This window comes from Condylura cristata, unplaced genomic scaffold (assembly GCF_000260355.1).
Source record: "Condylura cristata isolate star-nosed mole 26May11 unplaced genomic scaffold, ConCri1.0 scaffold00034, whole genome shotgun sequence".
Taxonomy (NCBI): domain Eukaryota; kingdom Metazoa; phylum Chordata; class Mammalia; order Eulipotyphla; family Talpidae; genus Condylura; species Condylura cristata.
In genome coordinates this window covers 10,599,603-10,626,458 of record NW_004567135.1, presented here as the reverse complement: position 1 = coordinate 10,626,458, position 26,856 = coordinate 10,599,603, and the positions used below count along the sequence as shown (strand labels likewise).

Here is a 26,856-nt window from a genome sequence, read left to right as displayed (position 1 = left end):
GTCATTAAGTTTCATAAAAAATTACAAATCAGGGTCGGAGAAGCAAGGTCCTAAAAAAATTACAACCCATTTATCTTCTTGCTCATAAGAAAAAATGTTTCACCAAAATAGGAATAAATCAAGTAACAGTAAGACTTAAAACAAGGAGAGAAGCAAATGATACCAGTGAAAGAAAATCCCAGGCCAACTGGATTGAAGCAGGAAACAGAACTCCAAAGGATTGGCTCCAAAAAGAAAATACAATTGATAGCTTGATGAGGAACACTCTGAGCAATTTATACTGCTGCTGGAAAATCTGACAATAAATCTTGATGGTTACAAAGAAAATTCACAAAATGCCAAAAGGGAGGAGGATTATTAACTACAAGGAAAATAAGAACTGGTATAAGAAAATATACTTTGGCATGCTACAAGACTCAGACAAAAATAATATGGATTTTTACATAGTCACAATGATAAATTTTGATTAACCAAAAATTGATCTACCCCACTAAAAAGGGATGGGGACTTAAGTACATAAGAATTTATATTTCTTCCATCTATTCTTCATCTTTAAAAGTAAAAAAAAATAAAAAATAGTATATAATATTTCAAACTGAAAAAAATGAAGCTAGCAAAATGAGACTATTATTTGGAAATATGGAAACTAAATCAGAAACAAATCAAAGAACTGAAAAACATTAGCTCTGAAGCATGACAATAGAAAAGAATCCTGATTTTAAATTTAAGATTTTTAAAAAGTATACTGACATGAAAAAGCTTTCAGGGTTAAAAGAAACAAACATTCCAACTTTTTAATTAAAAAAAAAAAAAGGAAACAAACATTCCTTGCTACACTGGTCTAAACAGTGATTGCTAACTTAAAGTTTCATTAAACTGATGTGTGGGTAAACTGGGTAAACAGGATAAATTTGTATGGTGGTTCATGGAACTAGACTTGGTGGCAATTATATATGTAAAATGAAAAATATGATGTTATATACACTTGAAACCTAAAAACTAAAATTAAATTCCAAATAACACATTTTATTATTCTCAACTAATCACCAAGAATAAGAGAAAATGATTTAATCAAAACAAGACACCATCACACAATGACATTTAATGACTGAGGAAACAAAACATTTGTTGTCTACTACAAAATGTTGAGAATTCAAGTGTTTCAAAATCACAGTAAGATCAAGAGATTTTCATCAGCTCTCACCAAAATACTATTTATTGAAAGTAAAGGGCAAGGCCCTCCCTGGTGGCGCAGTAGTTAAAGCACAGCAGTGAGAATCTGAAGCCGTTTCCGCATGAGTTCGATTCCCACCTGCACTGGAGGTGACCACATGGTGTGGCAGACCTCTTCTGACCCGCCCGCTGCTCCCCTCAGCAGTGTACTTCGTCCATCTGCCTGTTCTGTTCCCCACTCTGTCTCTGGTGAAGCCTCTCACCACCCCTGAGCTTCTGGCCTGTACCTCAGTTCTTATGCACAAATAAATCTTTAAAAAAAAAAGAAAAGAAAGTAAAGGGCAAACCCCACCAACAATCTAAAAAATTATCAGAACTCTCAGTACTTTACATACAATTTTCAGCCAGAAAATTGTACTGAACAGCAAAGTATCACTAATGAAATATTCAACCAATATAGAGGTCTGAAAAGCAGTTCTATATCCTTATCTGGGTGGTGATTACAGAAACATATACATATTTAATAATTCAATGAACTGTACATTTAATATTTATGCACTGCACTCTAAGTTACACCTCAATATAAAGGCATAAAATTTATGGGGTGAGAAGCCGCAGTCTCACGATGATATTAAGAGAACAAAATATTTTGAAGGATAAAAAAAAAATAACTACAAATTTTTTACCTTTAAATCTCAGTTCCACTGACACTCACAGATTAAAGAGATGTCCATGCACACTAAAGACACCAATGAAACCCAAAACAAACTTAATCCTTAGTTGCAGCAAGTTCACAACTGAAACAAGATGTACTCTATCAATGGCATTTCCCCTTTAACACAAAAAAGGTGTTAGGTTTTATAAGACGGACTTAGAAAGTCCAAATAACAAATGTCACTTATAATACTAATTTGAATAGTAACTTTTCAAATCAGACTACCACTAAAGCCTGTTCCTAATTTTAAAATCCTACAGTGCTATATAAAACAAAGAATACAACCTAACTTACCATCAGATTAAAGCTAAGTGCTTACCTTTCAAATGGAAAATTACTGATACAGAAATATCTTCAACAGGTTATCTGGTTACATAGAATATTTATTCTAGCACATTCCCTAGAGTACTTATAAAAAATAAAATGGAGGCACATAGAATGACAAATCTTTTAGAAAAAGATCACCAAAACACTAATGTCATTGATGTTTAAGTAGTTTTTAAATATTTCTATTTACACTACATAAATCAAAGCTGAACCTTAAACAACATCACACAGTAAAACTTAGCAAACAACTTTTCACTGCAAGAAAGAATTGTTAAATTTTTATCCTAAAGTTTCCTGTGAGAGATAAACTCACCTCTCAAATTCATTACAATTTGCCCTTTCACATCATAGGTTTTCTACATCTGCACTACATAGTTCTCATGTCAGTGCTAAATTACTGACATCACTAGCTGATTGACTAGCTGATTGAACTTTTAATTCATTTAGGGCACTGAGTGAAATGAAAGCTTGTTACCTCACATGCAAAAAATTTCTAACCTCACACTAATTTTTTAATGCAACATAAAAATGATTTAAATGATTGTTTCCCTTGAAAATAACATCTTCCAAAATTAACTATGCAATTACATGAGAATAAGCTTTTGTCTCAAAATAGTGTATCAATTACAAGATATGAGGCCACAAAAATTCTGCAAAATTCCTCAAATTTAGGTGTCTCTATGCACAAATCAGAGCAATCATAGGTTTTTATATTAAGAAAGCAAGTTTTCAAAGTAATTATTATAAACTGCTATAGGTCAGTTATTTTTACATTAGGGAATACAATGTTACAAAGTGTTCTGCTTTCCCCCTCCCTCTGGTGAATCCTCTCCTCCCCCCTCAACACCTCTGGCCTACCTCCCAGTTTTTCTACATAAAAATAAATTAAAATTTAAAAAAAGAGAAAGAAGTAGGCAAAAAGACAACAAGCTCAACAGAGGACATTACACATTCAGGATAATATTCATAGGTTGATGTTATTAGTAGTGATCTTATTAGTAAATTGTGTATCATAAAGCATACTAATCTGAGTAAGTCATTAAGTTTCATAAAAAATTACAAATCAGGGCCTTCCCTAGTGGCCCAACAAGTTAAAGCACAGCACTGTGATGCTATCCGCAGCCACTACAACGCGAGTTCAATCCCCAGCCAGGGAGATGACCCACATGGCATAACAGACCTTTCTTGACCCGCCCACTGCTCCCCTCAGCAGTGTATTTCAGTCAATCTACCTGTTCTGTTCCCCACTCTGTCTCTGATGAATCCTCTCACCCCTGTACCCTGGCCTCCACAGTTCTTGTATAAATAAATAAATCTTTTCTAAAAATTTATAAATTAGATTTTAAAGATCCGTCATTTCATTTATTCATGCCTGCATCTCACTGTCAAAAAAAAATCCTACAGTGGAATCTGTTTCCCAACAAGTTTATCTGAAATACCTAATTTCATAAATTTACTAACCTCTACTCCAATTTCTTTTTTTTTAAGATTTTTATTTATATGCATACAGAACTGGGGTACAGGCCAGAGGTGCAGGAGCGTGAGAGGATTCACCAGAAACAGAGCAAACAGGCAGATCAACAAAGTACACTGCTAAGGGGAGCAGCAGGTGGGTCAGGAGAGGTCTGCTGCACCATGTGGACTACCTCTTGGGTGGGGATAGGACTCATGCTGAAGTGGCTTTAGCTTCTTAGTGCTGTGCTCTAACCTGCTGCATCACCAGGGAGGGCCCTGCTCCAATTTCTTAACAAAGTTCAAAGCCTCACCTTGCTCAATGCATACAGATCCAGGATTTTCCTCTCTACCACAGGAATCTTCAAAGTTGACCCTTGAAGTTCCCAAAATTTTGCTAGTTGATCCAAGAAGTCCAGTCTCACTCTGGTCATTGCCTAATAAAAGTATTAAAATTAAATCAGAAATTGGGTAAAAGTACGTTTTATTCAAAAGATAAACTCATTTACCTAAAAAAATTCAAAGACTTTTCATTACCACTTAGGTTGTAAAATAAGCCAATAATAACAGGGAAAAAATACTTTTAATGAACTTTATTCACTTAGGTAAAAGTCTACTCTAATTTATGTAAAATGTTCTATTATCACTCAAATCAAGTTTTGGTAAAAATTGGCTTAAGTTAGCAAAAAAATTAATTGGGTTATTCTGCCTCCAAGTATTCTAAGTCAGTCATTTCATCTATAATCAATCATATACATACTTGAAACTCATCAACTTTCTGCTTCATTGATTCTAAGATACTTCATCAAATATCTAATTACAAGAAACTGAGGAAAAGAAATATGTATTAAAATCTAAGAAAGTAAACCCTGCAGGTGCATTAAGAAAAACTCAACATGATCTATTAAGCCACAGCCATCTGAAATTTCCTCTTCTGAACTCTAAAATAGTTTCTACCAAATTGAAGCACTTTCCAAAATTCCAACAAAACACAAAGATACTTAGAAAAGACTTCAATTTAGAAAATTAAAGAGACTGATAGTATTTATGAAGAGAGAGCTTTATATAAAAGATAAACAGTCCTAGGGAAGTTCTGATAAGCCAAACAGAACCTTTGCAAGCTAGATTTTTTTGGGTAAAATTTTAAAAATTGTTACCAAAGAACACAGGAGACAAAAACCTTCTGACAATAAAAAGTTAAGAGTAACATAGTGTTGAAAACCATGTTACCGCAATAAAAAAAAGAAATTGTCTACCATGGTGATGGCAAACGGGTGATTTGGTGACGGGAAGCCCACGGGGATTACAACTGAGATGGAAAAAGGCACCAAATGATGTAAAAATAAACTATTATTTTATTAAAAAAAAAACTTTCTGTGTTAGTATACGAAGCAAGGAAGAAAGTGGGACTTAAAAATTACAGGTCTCTGAATATTTCCACTGTGAAATATGTAAAGATAGTTTTCCATAATCCCAGTTAAGTGAAAAAAAATGTAATAACTACTTTAAACAATTGTTCCTTAAAATCAGCAACTTCTACTCAGTCACAATTAGTATTAACTCTGAGCCTAGTGCATAAGCTTCTCAAAGTTCTCCAACTGAAGCCTTCACATAACGAATCAATCAGGGGATAGAAAAGGCAATGAAACAACACTCACCTCAAGTTCATTCAGGCGTTGAACCCTGGGAGTGAAACGAAAGCTTTTTACTTCACAAGCAAATGGAGGCTGCCAATCCTAAATAGAAAAAAAAAGTTTCTAACGTGGTCTAAGCAAGGACTATTCATTCCCTTAATTTAAGGGATGAATTGCCAAATATCGTAATGACAAAGATCAACTGAACAGGTTTTTTCATTGTAGAGACTGAAATTTTTTGGATAAAATACTTTTAAGGACTTACCCCTAATATTCTAACACTAAAATTATTTTATCTAAATTCTCCTCAAGTCTCACTAGTCCCATTATTTACATCCCAAAATTACGCTTTCTGAAATTACTCAAGTAGAATGCAATGAGCTCATGTATCACAGCACAGTATCTAATTAACAATGTGAGTTTACCAAATCAAAAAGAAACCAAAATTTGTAACTAAAACGAGTAAATTCCAGGTTAAAAAGTAATTTTAAGTACATATATAAACTGGATGTTTTTTCATTTATGTGTGATATGACACAGCACTTTGCTGTCTAGGTTATATAAATGCTTTTTCAAGATCTAGCTTCTGTTCAAATAATTTTTTAAAAAGACAATAAAGTAAGCAAGCCCACAGAACAAGTATAATTTTCAGGTTGAAACTGTGGTATAACTTAAGTGAAATAGCACATTTCAAGTAGGGTTCTAGCGAACATAATTTCATTTGGACTAAATAATAAACTCACTTAAAATGTGAGGTAATCAAAAAAACTGATCTTACTATGAAACCTAAAGAAATCCACCAATACTGAAATAAAATTCTGCTTCTAAACAAGATTCATATTCATTAGTAAGTTACATCATTCTTTAATTAAATTATACATTTTTTAGCCAAAAGGAAACTTCAATATAATTTCTAACCTAGAAAGGCAATAGAGAAAATGTTAAACATGGTTTAAGAAAAACTTCAGTGCTTCAGGCTTTATCAATATTAGGTAGTGTTGACAGAAAAAGATTTAGGTGATGCTTTTGGAGGATGGCCGCATACATGGGATTCACCAAGGCTGTATGTGTTAATCCTGTGCTTGCCACGAATAATCTGTTATCTTAGTCAAATTCATTCAGCATAATGAGAATAGCATGTTTAAGTTTTAGAATCTGATCTAACTTCAAAAACTGTTTTGTTTCTTGCCCAAGATCATCTATTTGTTATTTATCCAGAATAGCCTCTCTCACAAAATCAGACTTCATTTACCTATAGGGCTTCAAAGAAAAACAAAATAATCTGTTGTTGCCAAATCAGTCCTCCTTCTCCCTCCCACCTAAATTTTTTAATAAACTGTAGTGCTGATCACTATGGTAGACTGTGCCGTGAACCAATGGTCTTTAAATTCAACCTCGCTAACAGTACTTAGTACTTTATTTTTACTACTAGGCAAAACAAAGAAAATACCTCTGTAAGAAGCACTAAGAGAATGGGATCACAAACTTTAATGTGCATTAAAAATCATCTGCCAGGCCCTCCCTGGTGGCGCAGCGGGTTAAAGCACAGCACTAAGAAGTCAAAGCCACTTCCACATGAGTTCGATCCCCGCCTGCCCCGGAGGTGACCACATGGCGTGGCAGACCTCTCCTGACCCGCCCGCTGCTCCCCTCAGCAGTGTACTTCGTTGATCTGCCTGTTCTACTCCCCACTCTGTCTCTGGTGAATCCTCTCACCCTCCGCATCTCTGGCCTGTACCCCAGTTCTGTGTGAATAAATAAATAAATCTTTAAAAAAAAAAAAATCATCTGCCAGTACTTGGTAGAAAAGCAGATTTTAAAACTTTTATATCCGGAATTCTAGTCTGGAAACAAGGCTTAGGGATCTGCATTTTAACTGGCATATTGGACTGACCCTGGGGCAGGTGGACTAGGAACATCATCTGAATAGCGCTAATGAGTAAAGACATTTTTTGACCTTGAACAAATGAAACAAGTGACAGTATGTTTTTCGTGCATTGAAGATGGAGGATTTTAATTAATCTATAGGGATACCTAGTTATCTGCAATTGCGGTTTGTAAAATCTTTGACCCTTGGTTCTTTATAATAAAAGATTTCAATATTTTCTTCCCTTTCAACATTTTCAAGATTAATCTTTCAAATAATCTTCATCACTGACAAATTCTTCCTAATCTCCTAAATTTTCTAGACAAGCGCTGCTGCTCCTCTTACCCCAGGAATCTTTTTCATGGCACCAGTAATCAGTTTGGGGTTTTTGTGTGGTGAGAGCATCCTAAGAGACAGCGCTCTGCTCACCGCTGATCACCTTAGCCCTGATATGAGACCTCCAGATATTTAATAAACGAAGCATCACTGGGGCTTAGAGAAATGTTTACTATGTAACCACAATGAGGCTGTCCATGGGGCCAGGACATGTCCACGTCATGTCATAATATCTCAAACACCTTTTCGGCCACCGAAAGGCCTACAGTCTTTTGTTACCCAATTCAAAGAAGAAAAGTATCAGTTCCCAAATTGAGAGTGGGAAGGCCCAGAGTCATCAGTGTCTCGAGCACAGACGTACCCCCTAACCTCGCCAAGTACAAATAGCCAGAAACCTAGCTTCTAGCTGTGAAGACAAGGACAGTGGCTGCGAAAGACAGACGGGGCGGAAAAGTTCGAGAAAACCAAGTGTACGGACTTCCCGGCTCTCCCTTCTCCCCCGCTCCAAAGACTTGGGTACCTTGGGCGGCCGGATTTTGCAGATGCCTGTTTTCTCCGCCAGAGGCCGGATGCGGCCGATAAAGCTGAGTGGGTCCGTGAACTCCTCCCAGCTGGGCTCAAAGACCGGGCACTCCGGGGGTGGCACGAACTCCGCCGCGTAGCCCCCCGGTCCTCCGCCCGCCATGACGATACCCAGGGAGGGGGCCGTAAGGGAACAGGTGGAGAAAGGCTGGCTGAAGCCCGCCGAAACCTTTCAGGTCCCCTGACAGGGGCCGAAGCTCATCTTTTCGGACAAGAATTGCTCCACACAGGAACCCCAGAAACGCTTCCTTCTCTCGTTTGTTATTGTTTCCTTCGGGGCTTTTCCTCTCGGGGCCAGGACGCTTCCGGAAGTCAGCGTACAAGCAAATCCCTCCGCCACCACAAAAACAAAATCCCTCCGCAGCAACGCGACGCCCCGCAAGGCCACCTTCTTCCTGCCTCCTTTTCCCGGAAACCCAGTGTTGATGCTTCACTCCTTGTTCGCGAAAGTTCCGCGCTGTCCGGCCGCTTCGGGCAGCACCGCCAAGGCCCCACGACTTCTGGAGGAAACGCAGAGTGGGAGTGAGGGGATGGAGATGAAGAAGGACGTGCTCTTCCGGCGCGGAGGAATGTGTAATGGCTCGAGGGCAGAGGTTCTGCTTCCGGCGAGGAGGGGCCAGTTTCCCTTTGTGTATAAATGGACACGAAAACCTGCCGGGCCTAAGCTGAGCTCGCCTACCTGGCTGGCGGTGCTTCGCAGCATCCTCTGATCGACTTATCTGTCATTTTCTACGTAACTGACCTTTTCGGCATCTCTTGTCTCTTCTTTGAAGAATCCCTCTCGGTACTTTATACCCACCCCCTACCCCCGTCTCTGTGACAGCAATTTCCCATAGCACACCTTCCCCACATCCTGCAGACTGGCATCTGCCTTCATTCAGGAATTACTTTTCATGCACATAGAAGCAACAGTTCTTGACTTTTTTTTCCCAACAGTTGACAACCCCTAGGTTTTTTCAACTCTCCACTAACTGTGGCACCACATACCCCATACGCGTTCTTAATATGCTGGAAACGTTATGGCAACTGATCTGACTGCTTATCAAAAATCTCTATGCCAATGGCCATCTCCACTTCGTATTGTGAATAATAACGTGGAAAGAACCGAAGGAGAAACTGATTTGGTGCCTCTTAAGAGGAGATAGTTATTGAAAGGAAAATTGGCTTCCTGGGGCTTTTTCTCATCCTCCCTGGACAGCAATCTCGGGAACCCATAGCAGATAAATTACCAGCTATGGCTGATGACTCCCAGATCTGAATTTCCTGTCTGGATTTCACTCCTGAGTTAAAAGCCACTATATTTGTATCACTATCCACTGGACAACTCCACTTGGTTAACTCAAAGCACCTTGGAGTCTTAGTTCCTAAGAGTTTTTTCAGAGTTTCCATTTTCTGTGAGTGACTTCATCTACTCAGTTGCCTGAGCCAGAAGGACAGAAATAATCCTTTACTCCTGGCTCCCTTACTGCCCATATACAACCACGTGTCAGTTTAGAGATTCTACTACCTAAAAATCTTAAATTGACCCACCTCTTTCCAACCTCATTAGCATTCCAATTTAAGTTCTTTCCGCTGACCACTCTCAAATCCCACTTTACACAGTTGTCAGATTGCTAAAATTCATAATTCATTAAGTCACTTTTCATTTCCAAAAGCAACAGCTCCAAATTACTTTACTATCTGCTGTCCCGTTCACAACTTTCATTTTTCATATTTCATGTACACAAATTTCATGTACATATTTCATGTATACTACACAAATTTTTGTGGTGGCTTTCATGCATCATGCAAACTCACACCTCTAAGTCTTCACAGGTAGTTTCCTCTGTCTGGAACATATTTATACTCTCTTGACATACACGTTCCCTATAGAGTTTTATATATCCCCGATTAAATTGCTACTTATCCCTCATCTGTCAAATATGACTAGGTAGACAGGTGTCCAATAAATATCAGCTAAACGAATTACTGAACTCACCAAATAATTTTGCCTGTTTCACTGCCTCCTCCAGCATTTACAAATAACAAATTTTATTTGAAAACTCTACTAATATGTGGGTCTCCATGGTGCCCAGGGATTAAGTCTTGCACTATTAAGGTATTGCAGCCACTATAGCATGAGTTCAATCCCTGGGCAAGGAGCTGACCCACATGGTTCAGCAGACCTCCTTTCTTGCCTGCTGCTCCCCTCACCAGTGTATTTCAGTAGATCCATTTGTTCTGCTCCCCACTCTGTTTCTGGTGAATCCTCTCACCCCCTACCCCTCTCACCTGCACCCCAGCTCTTGTATGCATTAATAAATAAATCTTTAAAAAGAAGGATTCAAACTGATAAAAAAACAATTGAACAAAAAATACTGAAATTTGTATAGAGCCATAAAAGGCCTTGAACACCAAAGGCAATCATGAGGAAAAAAGTGAGAAACTGAGGCATTATATTACCTTATAGACTTTATAATACAAAGCAACGTGATTAAAATAGCATGATATTGGTATTAAAATAGACACAAGGATTGATGGAACAAAATCAAAAATCCAAGAATAAACCCATATACATATTTGTTGTCGCTATTCAACCAAGGGGCGTGCTCACGGCTACGTTCACCTGAACCCAATGAACCTAAGAGACTCAGAGCTGCAAGAAGTTGAAACAGGAGTCGCAGAGTCTGGAGTCCAGAGTCTATTTATTAGGACAGCCCATGGGTATATATAGGGTCTGATATGCCTTGTACACGGTGGGGTGGGGAACAGGAAATGTACCCGACCTGGGGGTGGGTTGCATGTTTGTACCGGGGCCTGGGGCTTCTTGCAGTTTTCGCTAAAAACAAAGCATTGGGCTGCAGCTGTTTGCAGGACAGAGTGCACTGTGCTCTGCTGGCTTGTTTGTTGGCTTACTGGGGAGTGTGCTCACCCATGCACAACATCAACCAGGGCAGACAGGTACACTTGAGGTTCTGTCGAGTTGGCCACAATATTAGTATTTAAAAATAGCTACTACCATAAAATTGGAAAAGGAGAGTCTCTTTAACATGCTATCTATAACCAGACAGCTGCACGTAAAAAAATGAAGTTGGATCACACAAACTCCAAACACAAAAATAAACTCCAAATGGGTTAAAGAATTAGGTATAAAGCCTTTAAAAATAAAATATAGAGAGAACACTCCCTGGTGGTGCATAGGTTGGGGCACAGCACTGCAAGCTAGCTGCAGCTGACTCAATGTGGGTTCAGTCCCCGGCCCTGAAACTGATCCGCATGGTGCAGCAGACCTCTCCTGTCTCACTCACTGCTCAGTAAAGAAAGTAATGTCTCCTGTCTGACAGAAATCCTAGCATTTATATACATCATCTATTAACTACAAATTTAAAATCTTCATTGTAAAATAAAGAAGTGACAACACAGAACAATCTTGTGATCCAATCTATGATACTACATCGTATTCCTGTATCATTTTTCATGAAAACAAGTTGGTACCACAAGCTTAAACTGCTGCATTCAGACCTTAAACATACTAGCCGCAGTAGGTCGAGCTAAATTGCACCTGAGTTACTTCCGCCATGCAGAGATGTTTGCAGAATTAAAACTACACTTCCCGGAGACCTCTGCGCGGTATACTGCGCAACTAGGAAAACGAGAAGTGGGCGTGTCTCTGCGTGATAAGCCTTCCTATTGGTGGCGCAATCCAAACGCTTGTGTAAACTTGTGAGCGATTGGACAGATTCCTGCACTGTTCGTGGCGCCGCGATGACACTCGATTTAACTTTTGTTGTTTTCGGTTGGGTTCCTTGACGCTGGGGGCTTAGTGTGGCGTGAGTATAGAATTTGGGGCTTGGGGCGTGGGATTTATGGATGGGGCTTTGGGAAGCAAAACAACTGGCGAGGGAGACGTAACTGCGGACGAGAGCAATGTGAGCCCGAAAATGGGGTCGTTAAAATTGGGGACCGGAAGTGGAAAGTTAGATTCCCAAAGGGAGTTCGGAGGTGTTGGCGGACTGGAAAACTGTAAGCTGTGAGGGAGTCAAGACACGATAAAATGGGAAAAGGGTCAGAATGTGGGTGTCGTGGAGTTGGGTTCTCCCACCCCATGCTAGTTTTAGCCTCGATTTCCTCGTTTTTAAAGTTAAGGGACAATAAGCACCTTGATGAGAGTAGTTGTGGAGGTAAAGTAGTAAATGCCAAGTGCTAATCAGAGTAGGCAACCTATAAAATAATATACCTAAGCAAGGATTGCGCAGAGATGGAAGAATAGAAGCTAGTAGAAACCATTAATTTACACGAGGACAGTGTTTCTTTGGAGATATATTGTCATGAGAAAGGCAGTTTCTGTAGCAAGTAAATTATCATGGGAGAAAAGATAACAGACAATTCTTACTATGTTGATTTGTAGAGGATTACAAATGCAGTTCTTTAGCAGAGCATTTTGACAGCTTATGTGCACAATAGGTTAAGTTGCAGCGCTGGGAAGCTATCTGGAACCACTGCAGCACAAGTTCTCTCCCCAGCCAGGGAGCTGATCCACATGGTGCAGCAGACCTCTCCTGTCTTACCCTCTGCTCCCCTCAGCAGTGTATTTCAATCCATCTGCCTGTTGTTTTCCCCTCTCTGTCTCTGGTGAATCCTCTTACACCACCCCCACCTCTGGCCTGCACTCCAGCTCTTAAATGCATAAATAAATTCTTAGAAAAATAGAATAAAATTGGTACTGGTTCATGTACTAAAATCATTGAATTATATGCTTTAAATGAATGAGTTGTATGGATTGAGTCACATCTCAATAAAGATGTTATTTTTTAAAAAGTCACCTGTAATTCTACCACAGTAACCCAATCATCATTTTTATTTTCTAGGTTATTTTTTTTTTACAAGAGACAAATTGACTCAATTTGAAGAGGTTTTGTGTAAAGAGGTAAGTTTGAAGGGGAGTAGTGATTTTTTTTTTTTAAGGTTTATTTATTTATGCATACAGAACTGGGGTACAGGCCAGAGGCTTGGGGCGGTGAGAGGCTTCACTAGAGACAGAGTGGGGAGCAGAACAGGCAGACCGACGAAGTACACTGCTGAGGGGAGCAGCGGGCAGGTCAGGAGAGGTCTGCCACACCATGTGGTCACCTCCGGGGCAGGCGGGAATCGAACTCATGCAGAAGTGGCTTTAGCTTCTCAGTGCAGTGCTTTAACCCGCTGCGCCACCAGGGAGGGCCGGGGAGTAGTGATTTTAAAGGGGAGAATTCAAAGGAGGAAGATGGCATCTTTAAAGTGTTGGTTGATAGAAGAAAACAAGTGATGTGACCGAAGCAGAAACAGATTTTCTAGGTTGGATAACTGACCAGTGGGAAACAAATTCATGCTGAGGATTTTTTCTTTCATAGATTTTATTTTATTTGTTGTTTTGAGTATCAGTACACAGAAGTTTCAGTTGGTACACAGCTTTTCAAATATATATGTATATATATATATATATATACATATATATATTACATCACTGTTCATTTTTGTACAATGTTTGCATTCTTTTCCCATTTGTAGACCCTATAGAATTTCCACCATCAGGTCACCGGTGTGTCATCATCCCTTGGGCTCTTCCCACCCTAGTTTAGGTCCCTTTCCCTCCCCCTCCCCTGCAGAATGTCTCTGATTTATTTTTGCCTGATTTTTTTTGTTTTGTTGTAGTTTTCATTGTTACTATTTTTTCCCCTGATCCCTTATTTGGTTTCCCTATATTCCTCCTATAAATGATACCATCCAATATTTTTCTTTTTTCTTCTGACTTACTTTACTGTACACAGCTTTTAATATATATAATGAACATCAAAAAAATCACGGAGTTTGATTCCTTTTAAAGCACTGTTGTGACTTTATTTGGGGACCGATTTTTCTTACCTAGTTATTAAATGCCACCAATGTCTTCAAGTGGTTATATTGTAAGCCCCATTAAATCACAGCTAAGTATCATGTACACTGCAGCTTACATTTTCAATCTTTTATAGCACATTACCAAAGTTACTGGGGAAAAAAAGATGTTACAGCGTGCAGAAAATTCTGACAGGGAAGCCAAGATCTCTCCTGTAGTTTTCTTTATGGGAAGAGTGAGTTTTCTTTACAAAACAATTCTACCAAAATACAACATAGGAATAAAAGCAATTTTTAATGTTCAAGACAAATTAAATGTACAACTGTGACTCCAAATGGCCATTTAGCATGAATTATATAATCGCCTAAAAAAAAAATTACCCTGTCTGGAATGTTAAGCCAAATGAAGAAAGCTTTCAAGAAAGATGGGGAGAGGTACTTTGGGGTGTCAAGTTGGAAACTGGTTTATAGAATAAGTAATGGGGATTATTTCGTATCTGTTCTCACAAAATTCTTCTCAAAGAATTGAAGAGTATAAGCAGATACACATATCAGATAGACAAACACAGAACAGAACAGAACAGAACAGAACAGAACAGAACATCATTATGCAACTTGCTCAAAACCAGAATGCACTGGCTAATAAAAAAAGTCTCCCTATTCCCTCCTCCTTTTTCCTTCTTCCGCTCTTCCCCCACCCTCCACTTCCTTTTCCCTCCCTATCTCAGTATTCCTCTCTGATTTCCTGAAAATACCTGTAAGATTGTTCACAGTAGAGGAACTCAACATCTTATATCTATGTTATCAGTGCAATGGAGATTATGAATTAACCTTTTAGAAAGTAATCCCTTCCCCCAGGGTAAAATATAATAGGTCCTCTACCAAAATTTCCACTTAATGTCTCTTGACTTTTAGAAATTTTTTTTGCATCTCTTAGTAAAATTTTTATGAAAGGATTGGAAATTTGCTTTGTTGCAGATAACTTTTTATACAAAGGAGACTTTCTTTTTGTAAAGAATGGAGGAAAAGTCTTATGAAAACTCAGAAGTCATAGAATTCCAGGATTTAGAGCTATTTTAAAGAGTAGTAGTGCATTGTAAAATATGAATTCCTCTTAATCAGGCAGGTACTTATGATGATGTTGAAGAGGAATCCAGTCTGTTCTTCTCTGTTCCTGATCCTTCATTCTGAATTTCTGTATATTTGACAGGTGTGAGCAAGGCAGAATGGATTTTACCCCAGTACACAGCCCCATCTGCAGAAAGTAAGATATTTGCTTATTTTCAAGACATCTGTACTCTTAGTACAATCAGGTTTAGGGACACGAGGGTTTTGGAAGTGTTCTTCCAAACTGGATTTGGACTTTGGTAGACTTCATTTCTCTATTCTTAATATGTGAAATCCAGATGAAACACTGCAACTTAATACATGTTAATACCTGAGTTCAGGTCATTTCAGTGGGTCTGGAACAATACCGGTGGATTCTCAAGTAGAGGAGACAATCAACGTGTAAATCCAGGGGACTCACAATTCTTATTCTGCCATCAGCTTCATGACACCTCATTCTCATCCTCATTGCCACAATTCTCACCTACAAAATCAGAAATAACCTCTTAGTTTATTCATGAACCTATTTCCAGAGTTGTTATAAGCACCCTTCTTTGAAAACATAAAATATTGAGTAAATAGTATTTCTCCCACAGCTTTTAATGATTGAGGAAATACTAGATTTGTTTCCTTCATGTTAGCTAAAGTAAATTTTAATTTTTTTCTATTCATATTCACTTGTTAAACATTCTGACCTTACTTATTACAACTCTGGGCTTCTGGTATAATATTTCCCCAATCTGCCATCTATTTTGTTTTGTTATAAATTGCAGGCAGGTAGTCTAACTGGATTAATTTTTCACATGAAGGTTTCTCCACTTTGGCATCATTTGTTTTCTAGCTTTCTAAATTTAATTGTCCTAGTTTAAGTCTCTTCTTTGCTTTCACTTGTCCAACCTTCAACTGACCTTAAACTTGTTTAGTTTTGGTCTATGTATTGAGCAGATATTTGGAAAGTTTACTGGTTTTTGTTATTAGAAATAAGGTTACATGGCAACATTTGCTGATGTGTCACCCTAACATATCCGTGTGACTAGGACAAGCAGAATTGCAGTTTCACTAGAGTCTACCAGTCTGCTCTCTTGCCATTTTACCTAATTACACTTTACCAGCCAGCATGTAAATGTTTCTGTTGCTTGATGTCTTATACCATTGCATTTTCTAGTGGTTATAATCTTGTCTTACTCAATTTGCCTTCTGTTTTTTTTTTTTTTTAATGACTTTTTTACTCCCTGACATGTATTGTGAATCCAACTTTAAACCTTTACGATTTAGAAAGTAGTTCATGCTGTGATTCACTGACCTATAGCATTGAGCTTTCAGGGTTATGAGCACCTTAATTATCAGCACTTTAAGAACATAAACCCCATTTTTATTTAAGAAATCATGAATGTTCAGATAGTTTCATGACTATGTCCTTTCTAACTTCACATAGGCCAACAACTGCCTGCAGGCATGGTGTTACCCCTGGCTCCAGAAGTTTCACCAGGTGCAGGGGAATATCTTTCTCAGATTCAGTGGAGGAGTCAACTCCCTTACCCTCTGTTGAAGATCGCCTGGCTGTCCTCTGCCCTTCTCAGGAGCTTCTAGAATATTACCAAAAGAAGATGACTGAATGTGAGGGAGAAAATGAGGACCTGCTGAAGAAACTGGATCTGTACAAAGAAGTTTGTGAAGGACAGGTAAGCAAAAGACGTGATGCACACCCTTCAGGAGCGCTAATGAAGTCTGTTAATCAGAGAAGGTCAGGAAATACCAACTCATATCACAAGCAGATATTTTACAAAAAAAAGAGTCATTTTTTTTTACTCCCTTCTACCGCAGTCTAACCAATCTGCTATCCACTTTTTGGGCCCCCCATTGGATCATAAACCCCTATAAAGTCTTACATCTTGTTTGTTCTCTCTTAAATTTCACCCTCTTGCCCCTGACTTCATTGTCACCTCTGACATGTCATCTTCTGACATGTGCTTCCTCTCTAACATGAACCCCTCCTGCCTCACTTCTTTAACTATTGTCCTTCTTGTATGTGACATGAACTGACTCCCCCCTATATAAAAGAGGACTCCTTGGCAGTCTAATATCTTTCTAACTACCTTTTCCCCCCCCCAGCATAAACTAGAATGGGATTTACAACAGAGAGAGGAAGAGATAGCTGAACTGCAGAAAGCGCTAAGTGATATGCAGGTCTGCCTCTTCCAGGAGCGGGAACACGTTTTACGCCTCTACTCAGAAAATGACCGACTGAGAATCAGGTACCAAGCAGAAGGGGAATTTTGGAGCTTTGTTTCTAAGTTACACTAAATGAGAGCGGTTTCTCTCCAGTCATTCTCTTAGGTTTTATTCCCCAGAAACAGCTCTGAGACGGAGACTCTGCCTGTAGAATGTTTAGCATTCAGGAATAACATCTTTGAGCAGATTTGGGCAGAGGAAGAATTTGAACTCCGATACAGTGGTAACAGGCGTTAGCCAACCCCACTGGGAACGCCAAAGCTAGGCTAGTCTTGGCAAAGACGTAGGACTTTGTGTTGCCATAATGATTAATCAGGGAGTGGGAATCAACTTAGGAGAGGCAACCCCTGACAACCAGGGCCTGCCGGGACCGGACTCAGCTCCACCTTTTCTGATATAGTCAGATACAGTGGTGTATACTCAAAGAGGAAACTTCCTGAATCCACATAGCTCTGTGATAGTCCGCTGCTGTTACTAGTAAGGCTGCAAACTGCCTTTATTTTAGAGTGAGAGAGTTGCACAATATCAGCTTCTGGAAGATTGTGGATCCTGATACAGGTAGATTCTATACGGTGTCTGGTTTGGTGGGAGTGCTCAGCCAAATAGGCCAATTTCTCTCATTGCTTTCTGTCTTTATGTCATAACTTATTTCTGTGCCCCCTGCTTTATTCTGTTTTGCCTGGCATTGTGCGATGCACTGGTTTGAATATTGTGGCATGTAGTAAATTGTGAAATCAGGAAGTGTGGGTCTTCCAATTTTGTCCTTTTTCAAGATCGCTTTGACTACACAAAGTAAAATTCCATGTTAATTTTTTTCTTTATTCTTCTCAATTTTTTAAACTTGTATTATATTTTACATCATTCTTCCTTTTTATAGAATGCATGTGTTCTCATCTCAGGTATAATCTCCGTAAAAGTCCCACCACCAGTTCACCTGTGTATCATCACCATAGTCCCTTGCGCTCTCTCCTCCCCTGTTTTGATGCCTTTACATTGCCCTCCCCATGTGAATTTTAGGATGGATTTTTCTCTTTCTGCACACATGCCACTGGGATTTTGATAGGGATTAAACTGAATCTGTAGATTGCTTGGTTAGTAATGATTTTGTTTTTAGTGAGGTATAATTGACATACAATAGTTTTAGATATGCAACATAATGATTCAGTATTGGTGTAGATTGTGAAATGGTCTTCACAAAAGCTATCTGGCCTCTGTTACCATATAGCATTACAGTATTCTCCTTGTCATGAGAACTTTTAACTTTACTCTTGGCAACATTCAAATATGCAATACAGTTTCTTTGACTATAGTCATCATGTTATATATTCTGTCCACGTAACTGACTTATTTTAAACTGGATATTTGGACCCTTGACTCACTTTGTCTACCCCACCCCACTTCTGTCTCCAGTAACCACCAGTTTATTCTCTATATTATGAGTTTGATTATTGTTATTTATTTTTAGACTCTACATGTAAATGAGACCTATAGTATTTTGTCTTTCTTCATCTGACTTGTCACAGTTTGTCCTTACATCTTGAGTACTATAAATAATGCTGCACTGAATTGACACCTTCATATTACATCTTCCCATTCAGGGACATTGACATCTTTCTTTCTTTTTTTTTTTTTAATGTGTTCTTTAATATCTGTCAGCAGTATTTTGTAGTTTTAATGTACAAGTGTTTCATCTTGCTTAATTCCTAAGTTTGTTATTCTTTTTGATGCTATTATAAATCAAATTCTTAATTTTCTTTTTGTATTGTTCTGTTAAAATAAAGGAATGCAACTAATTTTTGCCTCTTGAATTTGCATTCTGCTATTTTGCTAAATTCACTGATCAGTTCTTACAGGTTTTCTTTTTGGTGGGGAAAACCTTAGGATTTTGTACATATAACATCATATCATCTGTGAACAAAGACGATTTTACTTGTTTTCTAATTTGGATGTCTTTTATATATTTTTATTGCCTACTTGCTCTAGCTAGAACTTCCAACACTGTTGATTAGAAGTTGCAAAGTGAGAATTCTTGTCTTACTCTTGATGTTAGAGAAAAACTTTCAGTCTTTCACATTTGAGTGTGATGTTAACTATGGGTTATGACTGTATTATATAGTGGTTGTTTCTATGCCTAGTTAGTTGAGTAGTTTTATCATAAGAAAGATATCTGAAAAGATGTCAGTATTTTCTCTGCATCAATTGATGATCTTTTTTTTTCCTTTTTCCTTCATTCTGTATTAATATTAGTCAGTTTTCATATGTCAACCACCTGTGCATTCTAGTATTACTTTCCACTAGTTGGTGTGTAGTGCTTTTAATATGCTGCTGAATTTGGTTTGCTAGTATTTGTTGAGAATTTTTACATCAGTGTTTACATGAAATACTAGTCTATAGTTTTTTCTTCATATGTCTTTGTCTGGCTTCAGTATCAGGGCAAGGCTGATACCAAATGATTTCATTTATAGGATGAATTAGGAAGGTTAGGAACAATTGGTATAACTCCTTTAAATGTTTGGTTGAATTCACCCATGAAGTCATCAAATCCAAGGGTTTTCATTGTTGGAAGGTGCATGGTTACTGATTCATCTGTTTAATGATTTCAAGCCTTGACCCAATCAGAACCTCCTTTCAACTCTGGACCACATTAAGGGCTCACCTTCCATGTCACTTGATATTTGGATCAGAGCAGTATTCTAAAGTATGTCTCATGGTGTCTTCTGAATCTGAAGAATCTTTCCTGGCATTATGCTTACTTCTTAATAGTAGTAGGTGTGAGATGCAATAATCTGTCCTTTACTTTGAAGGGCATATCCTGGCATTCCTAGACTGGATGCCTAAAATTTCAGTGAGCTTTTGTAAGGTGTATTTTCAACTCTCTGGAACATGTCTCTCAACCAACAGTAAAAACACACCTGCCATTTCTTGTCTTTTCAGTCTGACTTAATATAATATCAATAGTGAACAAATGTGATCTGTGGAATGACCATATTCAGGTCCTTTTGGTATTTTAGAGAATAGAAGCGTTAATTGTGTTTTAGGAAGAGATTGTGAAAGCAAACCATTGTTCACTCCACATGAATGAAAACTGCTCCTGGTTCTAGTAAGGAGTGGGAAAAAAGACTTGCTTAATTAATAATTATATTCCATATCCAGACTACCAAGCTACTCTGCTCTACCAAGAGACTGGTAAAGTGACTGAAATTGTAACCTATCTAGTAGTAGTCCACTATCAGTCATCTGGTTTTGCATTGGTTGTATTTGTGAATTAGGTGGAGATTTGATGAGGACCTCCACCCCTATATCCTTTAGGTCTTTGTTTACGATCTTGGTTAGTGTGGGGAAGGGCAATTTTAAAGTCTTCCACTTGGCTAACCTAGAAGTCAAGAAACCAATTTGGGGGTCTTGCCAACTAACAATATATTGTACATTTAGAGATAAGGTCTGAATTCACTAGACCTACTATGAACTATCTCTAGACCAAAATCCCATGCACCCCAGTGCTGTAGGACAATGTTTTAGATGACCTATATCTATGTCATCTCAGACCCAGTATCCAGCACTTGAAATGCCCGGATATTTCTTTCTCCCCAGTGTACAATTATTTGAATAAATGGACCTATGCCCTTTGGGTGAACTGGAGTAATTATTATCACGTACATTTGCTGTGGTGTACCAGTTCTTATCTCGTGGGAAACCCAGCTTCTCCTTCAGGAATTAGTCTCTGGGTCCTAAAACCTGCTGAAAAATGGGTCAAAGATCGTAGGGGTTTTTGGTAGGTAATATTCCTGAACCTTTACCCTAGGAACACTGTGTTCAGTGTACCATCCCCACATCACAGACTCTGAAACCTCATTTTAGAGCTTGCTTTCTTTCTTTCTTTCTTTCTTTCTTTCTTTCTTTCTTTCTTTCTTTCTTTCTTTCTTTTGTTTTTAATTATGCATAGAGGAATTGGGGTATAGACTAGAGGTGCAGGGGGTGAAATGATTCACCAGCGACAGAGTGGTGAGCAGAACAGACAGATCCACTGAAGTACACTGCTGAGGGGAGCAGCAGGTGGGACAGGAGAAATCTGCCACTTCATGTGGGTCAGCTCCCTGGCCTGGGATCGAATTCATGCTACAGTGGCTGTGGATAGCTTCACAGTGTTGCACTTTAACCCTTTGCACCACCAAGGAGGTCCCAGAGTTTGCTTTCTTGGCCCATTTCTAATACAAGTTGTCTTAATTGTGTTCCTTGGGAAATAGACTCTGCAATGGAGATTGACTTGCAGAAGTTAAGTGGGGAATGAATTTGGGAATAACCACCTATGGAAGGGGTAAGGAAAGTCTAATTGGAGAGAAGGTGAACTGTGATTCAGTGACAACAGGCCTCAGGATACCGTGATGTTGGATGGCTCTACAGAGATACCCTGAGTTGAGGCAAAGAGGTTAAATTTCTGTAATTTCTCACAGGGCACAGGCTGTCCCTTGGGCAGATAGTTGTGTAAGGTAGTTCTTCTGAACTCAAGAGGGATTCACCCGTGAGCAATTGGTCTGCAAAATACTGACAGCTGGGGGAATGAACCCATCAGTCCTGAAGTGGGGACTTGGAGCAGGGTACCCCAGCATACACTACAGTTCCCTTCTAGAGCCACCCAGAAACTCATTTATAGTATTTCTCTCTACATTCCTGAATATAAACACCTGATTTTTAAAAAGTCTTTCAATTTCTATTTTGCTAGTCAGTTTATTACATTTCTCAAGTTTACATATGAAAACTTGAGTAAAGAATGTATTTAGATTATAGTATTGAATGATGAGGCTAGAAGATCATTTTTTGTTTCTAATTTCTACAGGTAATTCCCCAGATGCATTTTTAAAATGTAAATACCTGAGATTTTAAAAGCAGAACTATAGTGTAGCTAAATCCTATTCAGTTTAATTTCAGGTTATAATGTTTTAAAAATAATTAAGTCATAAGGAAGATCTTTTAAACAAAAAATGTTACTTATTCTGGATGCAATGTGTGTTACTTCCTATGAGAAATGCAGAGAACTAGAGGACAAGAAAAAGATTCAGAATCTCTTGACCCTTGTGGGAACAGACACTGGAGAAGTCACCTATTTTTATAAGGAACCTCCCCACAAGGTAAGTAATACTTGGTATCGCATGGCTTGGCAAACATGCTTAGCTAGCAAAATATAGACAAGGGTACATAATTAGAGCCCTTCTGTTGCTTGCTAAAAAAGATAGGCGAGGCCCTCCGTGGTGGAGCAGCGGGTTAAAGCACAGCACTGAGAAGCTAAAGCCACTTCCGCATGAGTTCGATCCCCGCCTGCCCTGGAGGTGACCACATGGCGTGGCAGACCTCTCCTGACCCGCCCGCTGCTCCCCTCAGCAGTGTACTTCGTCGATCTGCCTGTTCTGTTCCCCACTCTGTCTCTGGTGAAGCCTCTCACCGCCCCTGAGCCTCTGGCCTGTACCCCAGTTCTGTATGAACAAATAAATAAATCTTTAAAGAAAAAAAGATAGGAGAATTAGCTATTATAGACCCACATATAACTCAGTTTTCAAAGAATGTTTTTACTTTATTCTTCAAACACCTTAGGAAATAACATTGTTTACCCCATTTGACTGTTCAGAAGCATAAAGGAGTAGATATTTTAGATACGAATAGAGAGGAACAAGAACAAACTTAGTGTGGGGACAAATTTTAATATTTGTGTTTCTTTTTTAATCTTTGCTTATAGCTATTACAAATGTAATATGTGGTTTATTAAACACCTAAGAGTACAGAAACTTACCTTGTAAAAGTGGCAGTCGCCTGTACTTCACCCAAGATGTGAAGCTTTTTTTCATTCATCTACTCTTTCACCTCTGTAAACAGTGCCTCTCTGAGCTTCTTTGTCCATTTTGTTCATATTTTCAACATTTTCCTAAAGGTCCTTGTCAAAGATTTCTTTTTCTTTAGTTGATAATGCTAAGTAAACCCAAAATTGTCCTTTCTTTTTTTATTTCACAATCTTAGGTTTTAACCAATTTATTACTCTGTCTAGTCTCATATGCATGACATTCTTATGTGATTATATAAATGTTGACCAATTTAATTTATGAACTTTTTTTTAATGATTTTATTTATTTATGCATACAAAACTGGTATGGGGGGTGAGAGGACTCTCCAGACACAGACTGGGGAGCAGAACAGGTAGATCTACTAAAATACACTGCTTGGGAGAACAGAGGGCTAGACAGGAGAGTTCTGCTGTGCCATGTGGGTCAGCTCCCTGGCTGGAGATAGAACTCAGGCTGTAGTAGTGATAGCACAGAGACTTATTAACCCGTAGGCCACCAGGGAGGCCCCAATTCATGAACACTTTTGATCTACAGAACTAAAGTTGAAACAAGAGTTATTACATTAAAGGATACTTGAGATTACTTCTATATGTGTGTGTGTATATATATATATATATTTTATTTTATTTTATTTTATTTATTTTTTGCTTCTTCAGGTCAGCATTCTACAAAAGACAATCCAGACTGTAGATGCATGTAAACAGAATGAATCTTCAGCTTTCAGAGCAGGTACCAACCATAATATTATATAAATAGAAGCAGATTTTAAAAACATAGTAAAGTTGGATTTGGATTTTTTCCCTCTATTTACAGTGATAATGAGTATTCATAATGTCTGTGGTCATTTAAGATCTTGTTCCTTTTTTTAAAGATTTATTTTTATTTATGTGTACAAGAGCTGAGGTATAGGCCCAGAGGTGCAGGGGCAGAGGGTGAGAAGATTCACCAGGGACAAAGTGGGGAGCAGAACAGGCAGATTGACTGAAACACACTGCTGAGGGGAGCAGCAGGTGAGACAGGAGAGGTCACCATGTGGGTCACCTCCCTGGCTGCAGATTGAACTGGCTGCCTGTAGCACTGGCTGTGTATAGCCTCATAGAGCTGAAAAATGCTGAAACTTAACCCTTTGTGCCACCAGGGAGGACTTCTTACTGAACTTGAATCATCTAAGGAATTAAATTTTGTTCAATGCCGTTTTAGTGTTCATATTGTAAAAGTAAGCTTGGCTTTGGGAAATTAAGACAAATGTATAGAATTAGTGTTTCCCCTTTGCTTTGTAAAATAAAGTTTTACAAAGAAAACAGAACTCCAATAGGAATTTAATCATGTGTTCATCAGACAGATAATTATTATACAAGTGATACCCTAGCAGAGTCCCTTAGAGAAACTCCTTAGTTGTACGTTTTCCTTTCTTTATAGGAAATGAGGCTGAAGTCTTCTACAAAAGCAATGCTGATAATTGAACAGCAGAAAGAAAAACTTAAGTAAAAGTCTTCATAAATTTTTGTTTTCTATTTTAGATTCTAAAGTAAGCAAAAGAAAACTGACCAAGAAAGAGAAGGAAGAAAGTTCTGAGCAATACCACAGAGACATACAGTCACTTACCCTACAGGTACACAGTTTATTTTGTCAGACCAAGACAGTTTGCTCGTTTATAGCCTAACCAAATTAGGAGACATTAATTTAGGAGGAATACAACTGACATTTTTATTGTTTAGCTGCTGTGATTTTGGATTTCTCAGGAAAGGCTCTCTTGTAGAAGTAAGAACTAAGAAGCAGCAGGAGAGGAAACACCCCTCTTCCCCTTGTGAGCTTACTCACCCTGTCTACTTGTGCTTCTAGGTAGAAGCATTGCAAGCCCAGCTGGAAGAACAGACCAAGCTTTCTAGAGAGCAAGTTGAAGGGCTCATGGAGGATAGACGGATTCGCATTGAGGAAATACAAGTTCATCAACAGAGAAATCAAGACAGAATCAAAGAGCTTACCAAAAAGTAAGTGTTCAGGAAAACTGTGCTGAACAGATTTTATTTTTATATATATTTTTAATTGCTTTAAAAGTTAGCAATACTATACTTCAGCAGCACAGGCTAATGAAACTAAAAGGACCGTGAGCTTTTCTGGAAATACTATCCTTTATTTTCTTGAAGAGTGGCTGGGCATTCCTCATGTCTGTTTAACCCATGTTGGTATTTAGCTTGATCTTAATGTGTCAGGAATCTTCTTTTGTCCACTGAAGTTATCTGACTCAATGTAGTAAGAGTCTTTTCTTCTGTTTGGCCCCTCACAGCTCAGAAAGCTATGACTTGACATCCCCGGATAATAGAATGCAGGCTCTCCGTGCGTACTGTTTGGTTCCTTCCTGCCTTTCCTCACCTTTCTGCAGTCTTACTGCATCTCATGCCATTTTTCTAAACATTCCCTTTCTGAGATCATTATTGATTTCTGAATTTCTATGACCAGTTTTCTCCTTACAGTGTTTCTTTGTTATTTGTATCGTGCTGTGTATTTGGCACCATTGACCACCCCCTCTTGGAAATTAATCTCCTTGATGTCTGTCACACCTGTCCTTAGTCCTTCTCCCTGTCTAACCCTTCTTAGCCTTTTGTCTGGTTCCAAGACTTGGTCTGAGCTATAAAGACATCTTTAGTTGAATATGAACACCTCAAATTGACCAGCACTGAAGCAAATCTACTTTTCTCCCCATATCTCAAACCTACTACTTTAATCTTTTTTCATTTAGAGTGAAGATACTATCCAGTTTCCCCAAGCTGGAAACCTTACTCCCTTTATCTGTCATTCCAAGCCCTGTCAAGTGGAAGCCTGAGAAGTCTCAGATCCACACTCTGCCTTCTCATTCTTAGCATAGGAGTTTAGGCTACATTACTGTTTAAGTTGTTACGGTCATTAAAGTGTTCTTATCACTGGCCCCATTGTGTTCCGCAGTCTTCCTCACTGGTATGCGTCAGCTCCTCTGTTTGGTATTAGTTAATGTTTAGAAGCATTTGCTAGCTCCCTCTTATCTTATGATGAATCCCTGTACCTTAACATGAATTTTTAGGAACTTCATCGTCGACACCAAATTAACCTTCTCAGTCTCAACTCCTCTTGCTGTTACTCACCTTGTTCTTCGAGCAGGCTAATACTCTCCATTGTTTATGCAACACTGGCCTTGTGGCAGGCACCTGAAATTAAGCTTTTCCTTCTGCGCATCCCCATAGTGAATCGCATGCGTCCGTGACCGCACTTACCACCGCCTGCTGTTGCTATGGCTTTATTCTCCCGGGGCTTGTCTGCCTCTCCCATGTATGCATAGTAGGAGCACTGTAAAACATCTGTGATGGTTCTTGTCAGGTTATGTCCTAACATCTGTTTTCTGCATTACATTTCCTATATGTTAAAAGTCTTTTTATTGAGGCCTGCGCAGATCCAAACCTGTTCGTGGCTTGGGGTTGCTATCTGCCTCATAAAGCAAAGTAGAAGGTTTGTCTTAGGGGAAGACAAAGTCGCCTTCTCCTCTGACAAAGCCTCTCACATGACTTTGGCATCTTCAGGAATAAGAATCTGGGTTTTCATTTGAGGTAGAGAAGACCATGGATATAACCAGAAAATTCAGAATAGGTATAGTTATTCCAAAAGTCATTACTGTTACCCAACTCAGGCTTCAATCAGTCATAGGTTTGGATTACTTAATAAAACAGTTTCAAAATATGCTACTTATTTCTCCTTCCTTCTCCACCATTTTTTTTTTTTTTT

At 38.6% G+C, this 26,856-nt stretch overlaps 2 protein-coding genes across 3 annotated transcripts in view; one reads left to right on the top strand and one right to left on the bottom strand.

Moving 5' to 3' along the window:
* KDM5A (lysine (K)-specific demethylase 5A) overlaps nt 1-8,574 on the bottom strand; it is a 65,711-nt gene extending 57,137 nt beyond the window's left edge. Inside the window, exons 1-3 of the mRNA XM_004692835.2 lie at nt 8,025-8,574; nt 5,326-5,403; nt 3,982-4,104 (exon numbers count right to left, since the gene is read on the bottom strand). Coding sequence (XP_004692892.1) covers nt 3,982-4,104; nt 5,326-5,403; nt 8,025-8,189 — 366 coding nt within the window. The 5' untranslated portion in view covers nt 8,190-8,574. The remainder of the gene's footprint in view (nt 1-3,981; nt 4,105-5,325; nt 5,404-8,024) is intronic.
* Nucleotides 8,575-11,866: 3,292 nt separating this feature from the next.
* The window catches only part of CCDC77 (coiled-coil domain containing 77), a 23,764-nt gene continuing 8,774 nt past the window's right edge, over nt 11,867-26,856 (top strand). The window contains exons 1-8 of one of the 2 annotated variants that reach the window (XM_012732651.1): nt 11,867-11,895; nt 15,144-15,197; nt 16,476-16,722; nt 17,153-17,295; nt 22,302-22,398; nt 23,760-23,832; nt 24,624-24,715; nt 24,946-25,094. In XM_012732651.1, coding sequence (XP_012588105.1) covers nt 15,160-15,197; nt 16,476-16,722; nt 17,153-17,295; nt 22,302-22,398; nt 23,760-23,832; nt 24,624-24,715; nt 24,946-25,094 — 839 coding nt within the window. In that variant the 5' untranslated portion in view covers nt 11,867-11,895; nt 15,144-15,159. Of the gene's footprint in view, nt 11,896-12,964; nt 12,993-15,143; nt 15,198-16,475; nt 16,723-17,152; nt 17,296-22,301; nt 22,399-23,759; nt 23,833-24,623; nt 24,716-24,945; nt 25,095-26,856 lie in introns of those variants that run through there. The other variant, XM_012732650.1, reaches the window with a different exon arrangement.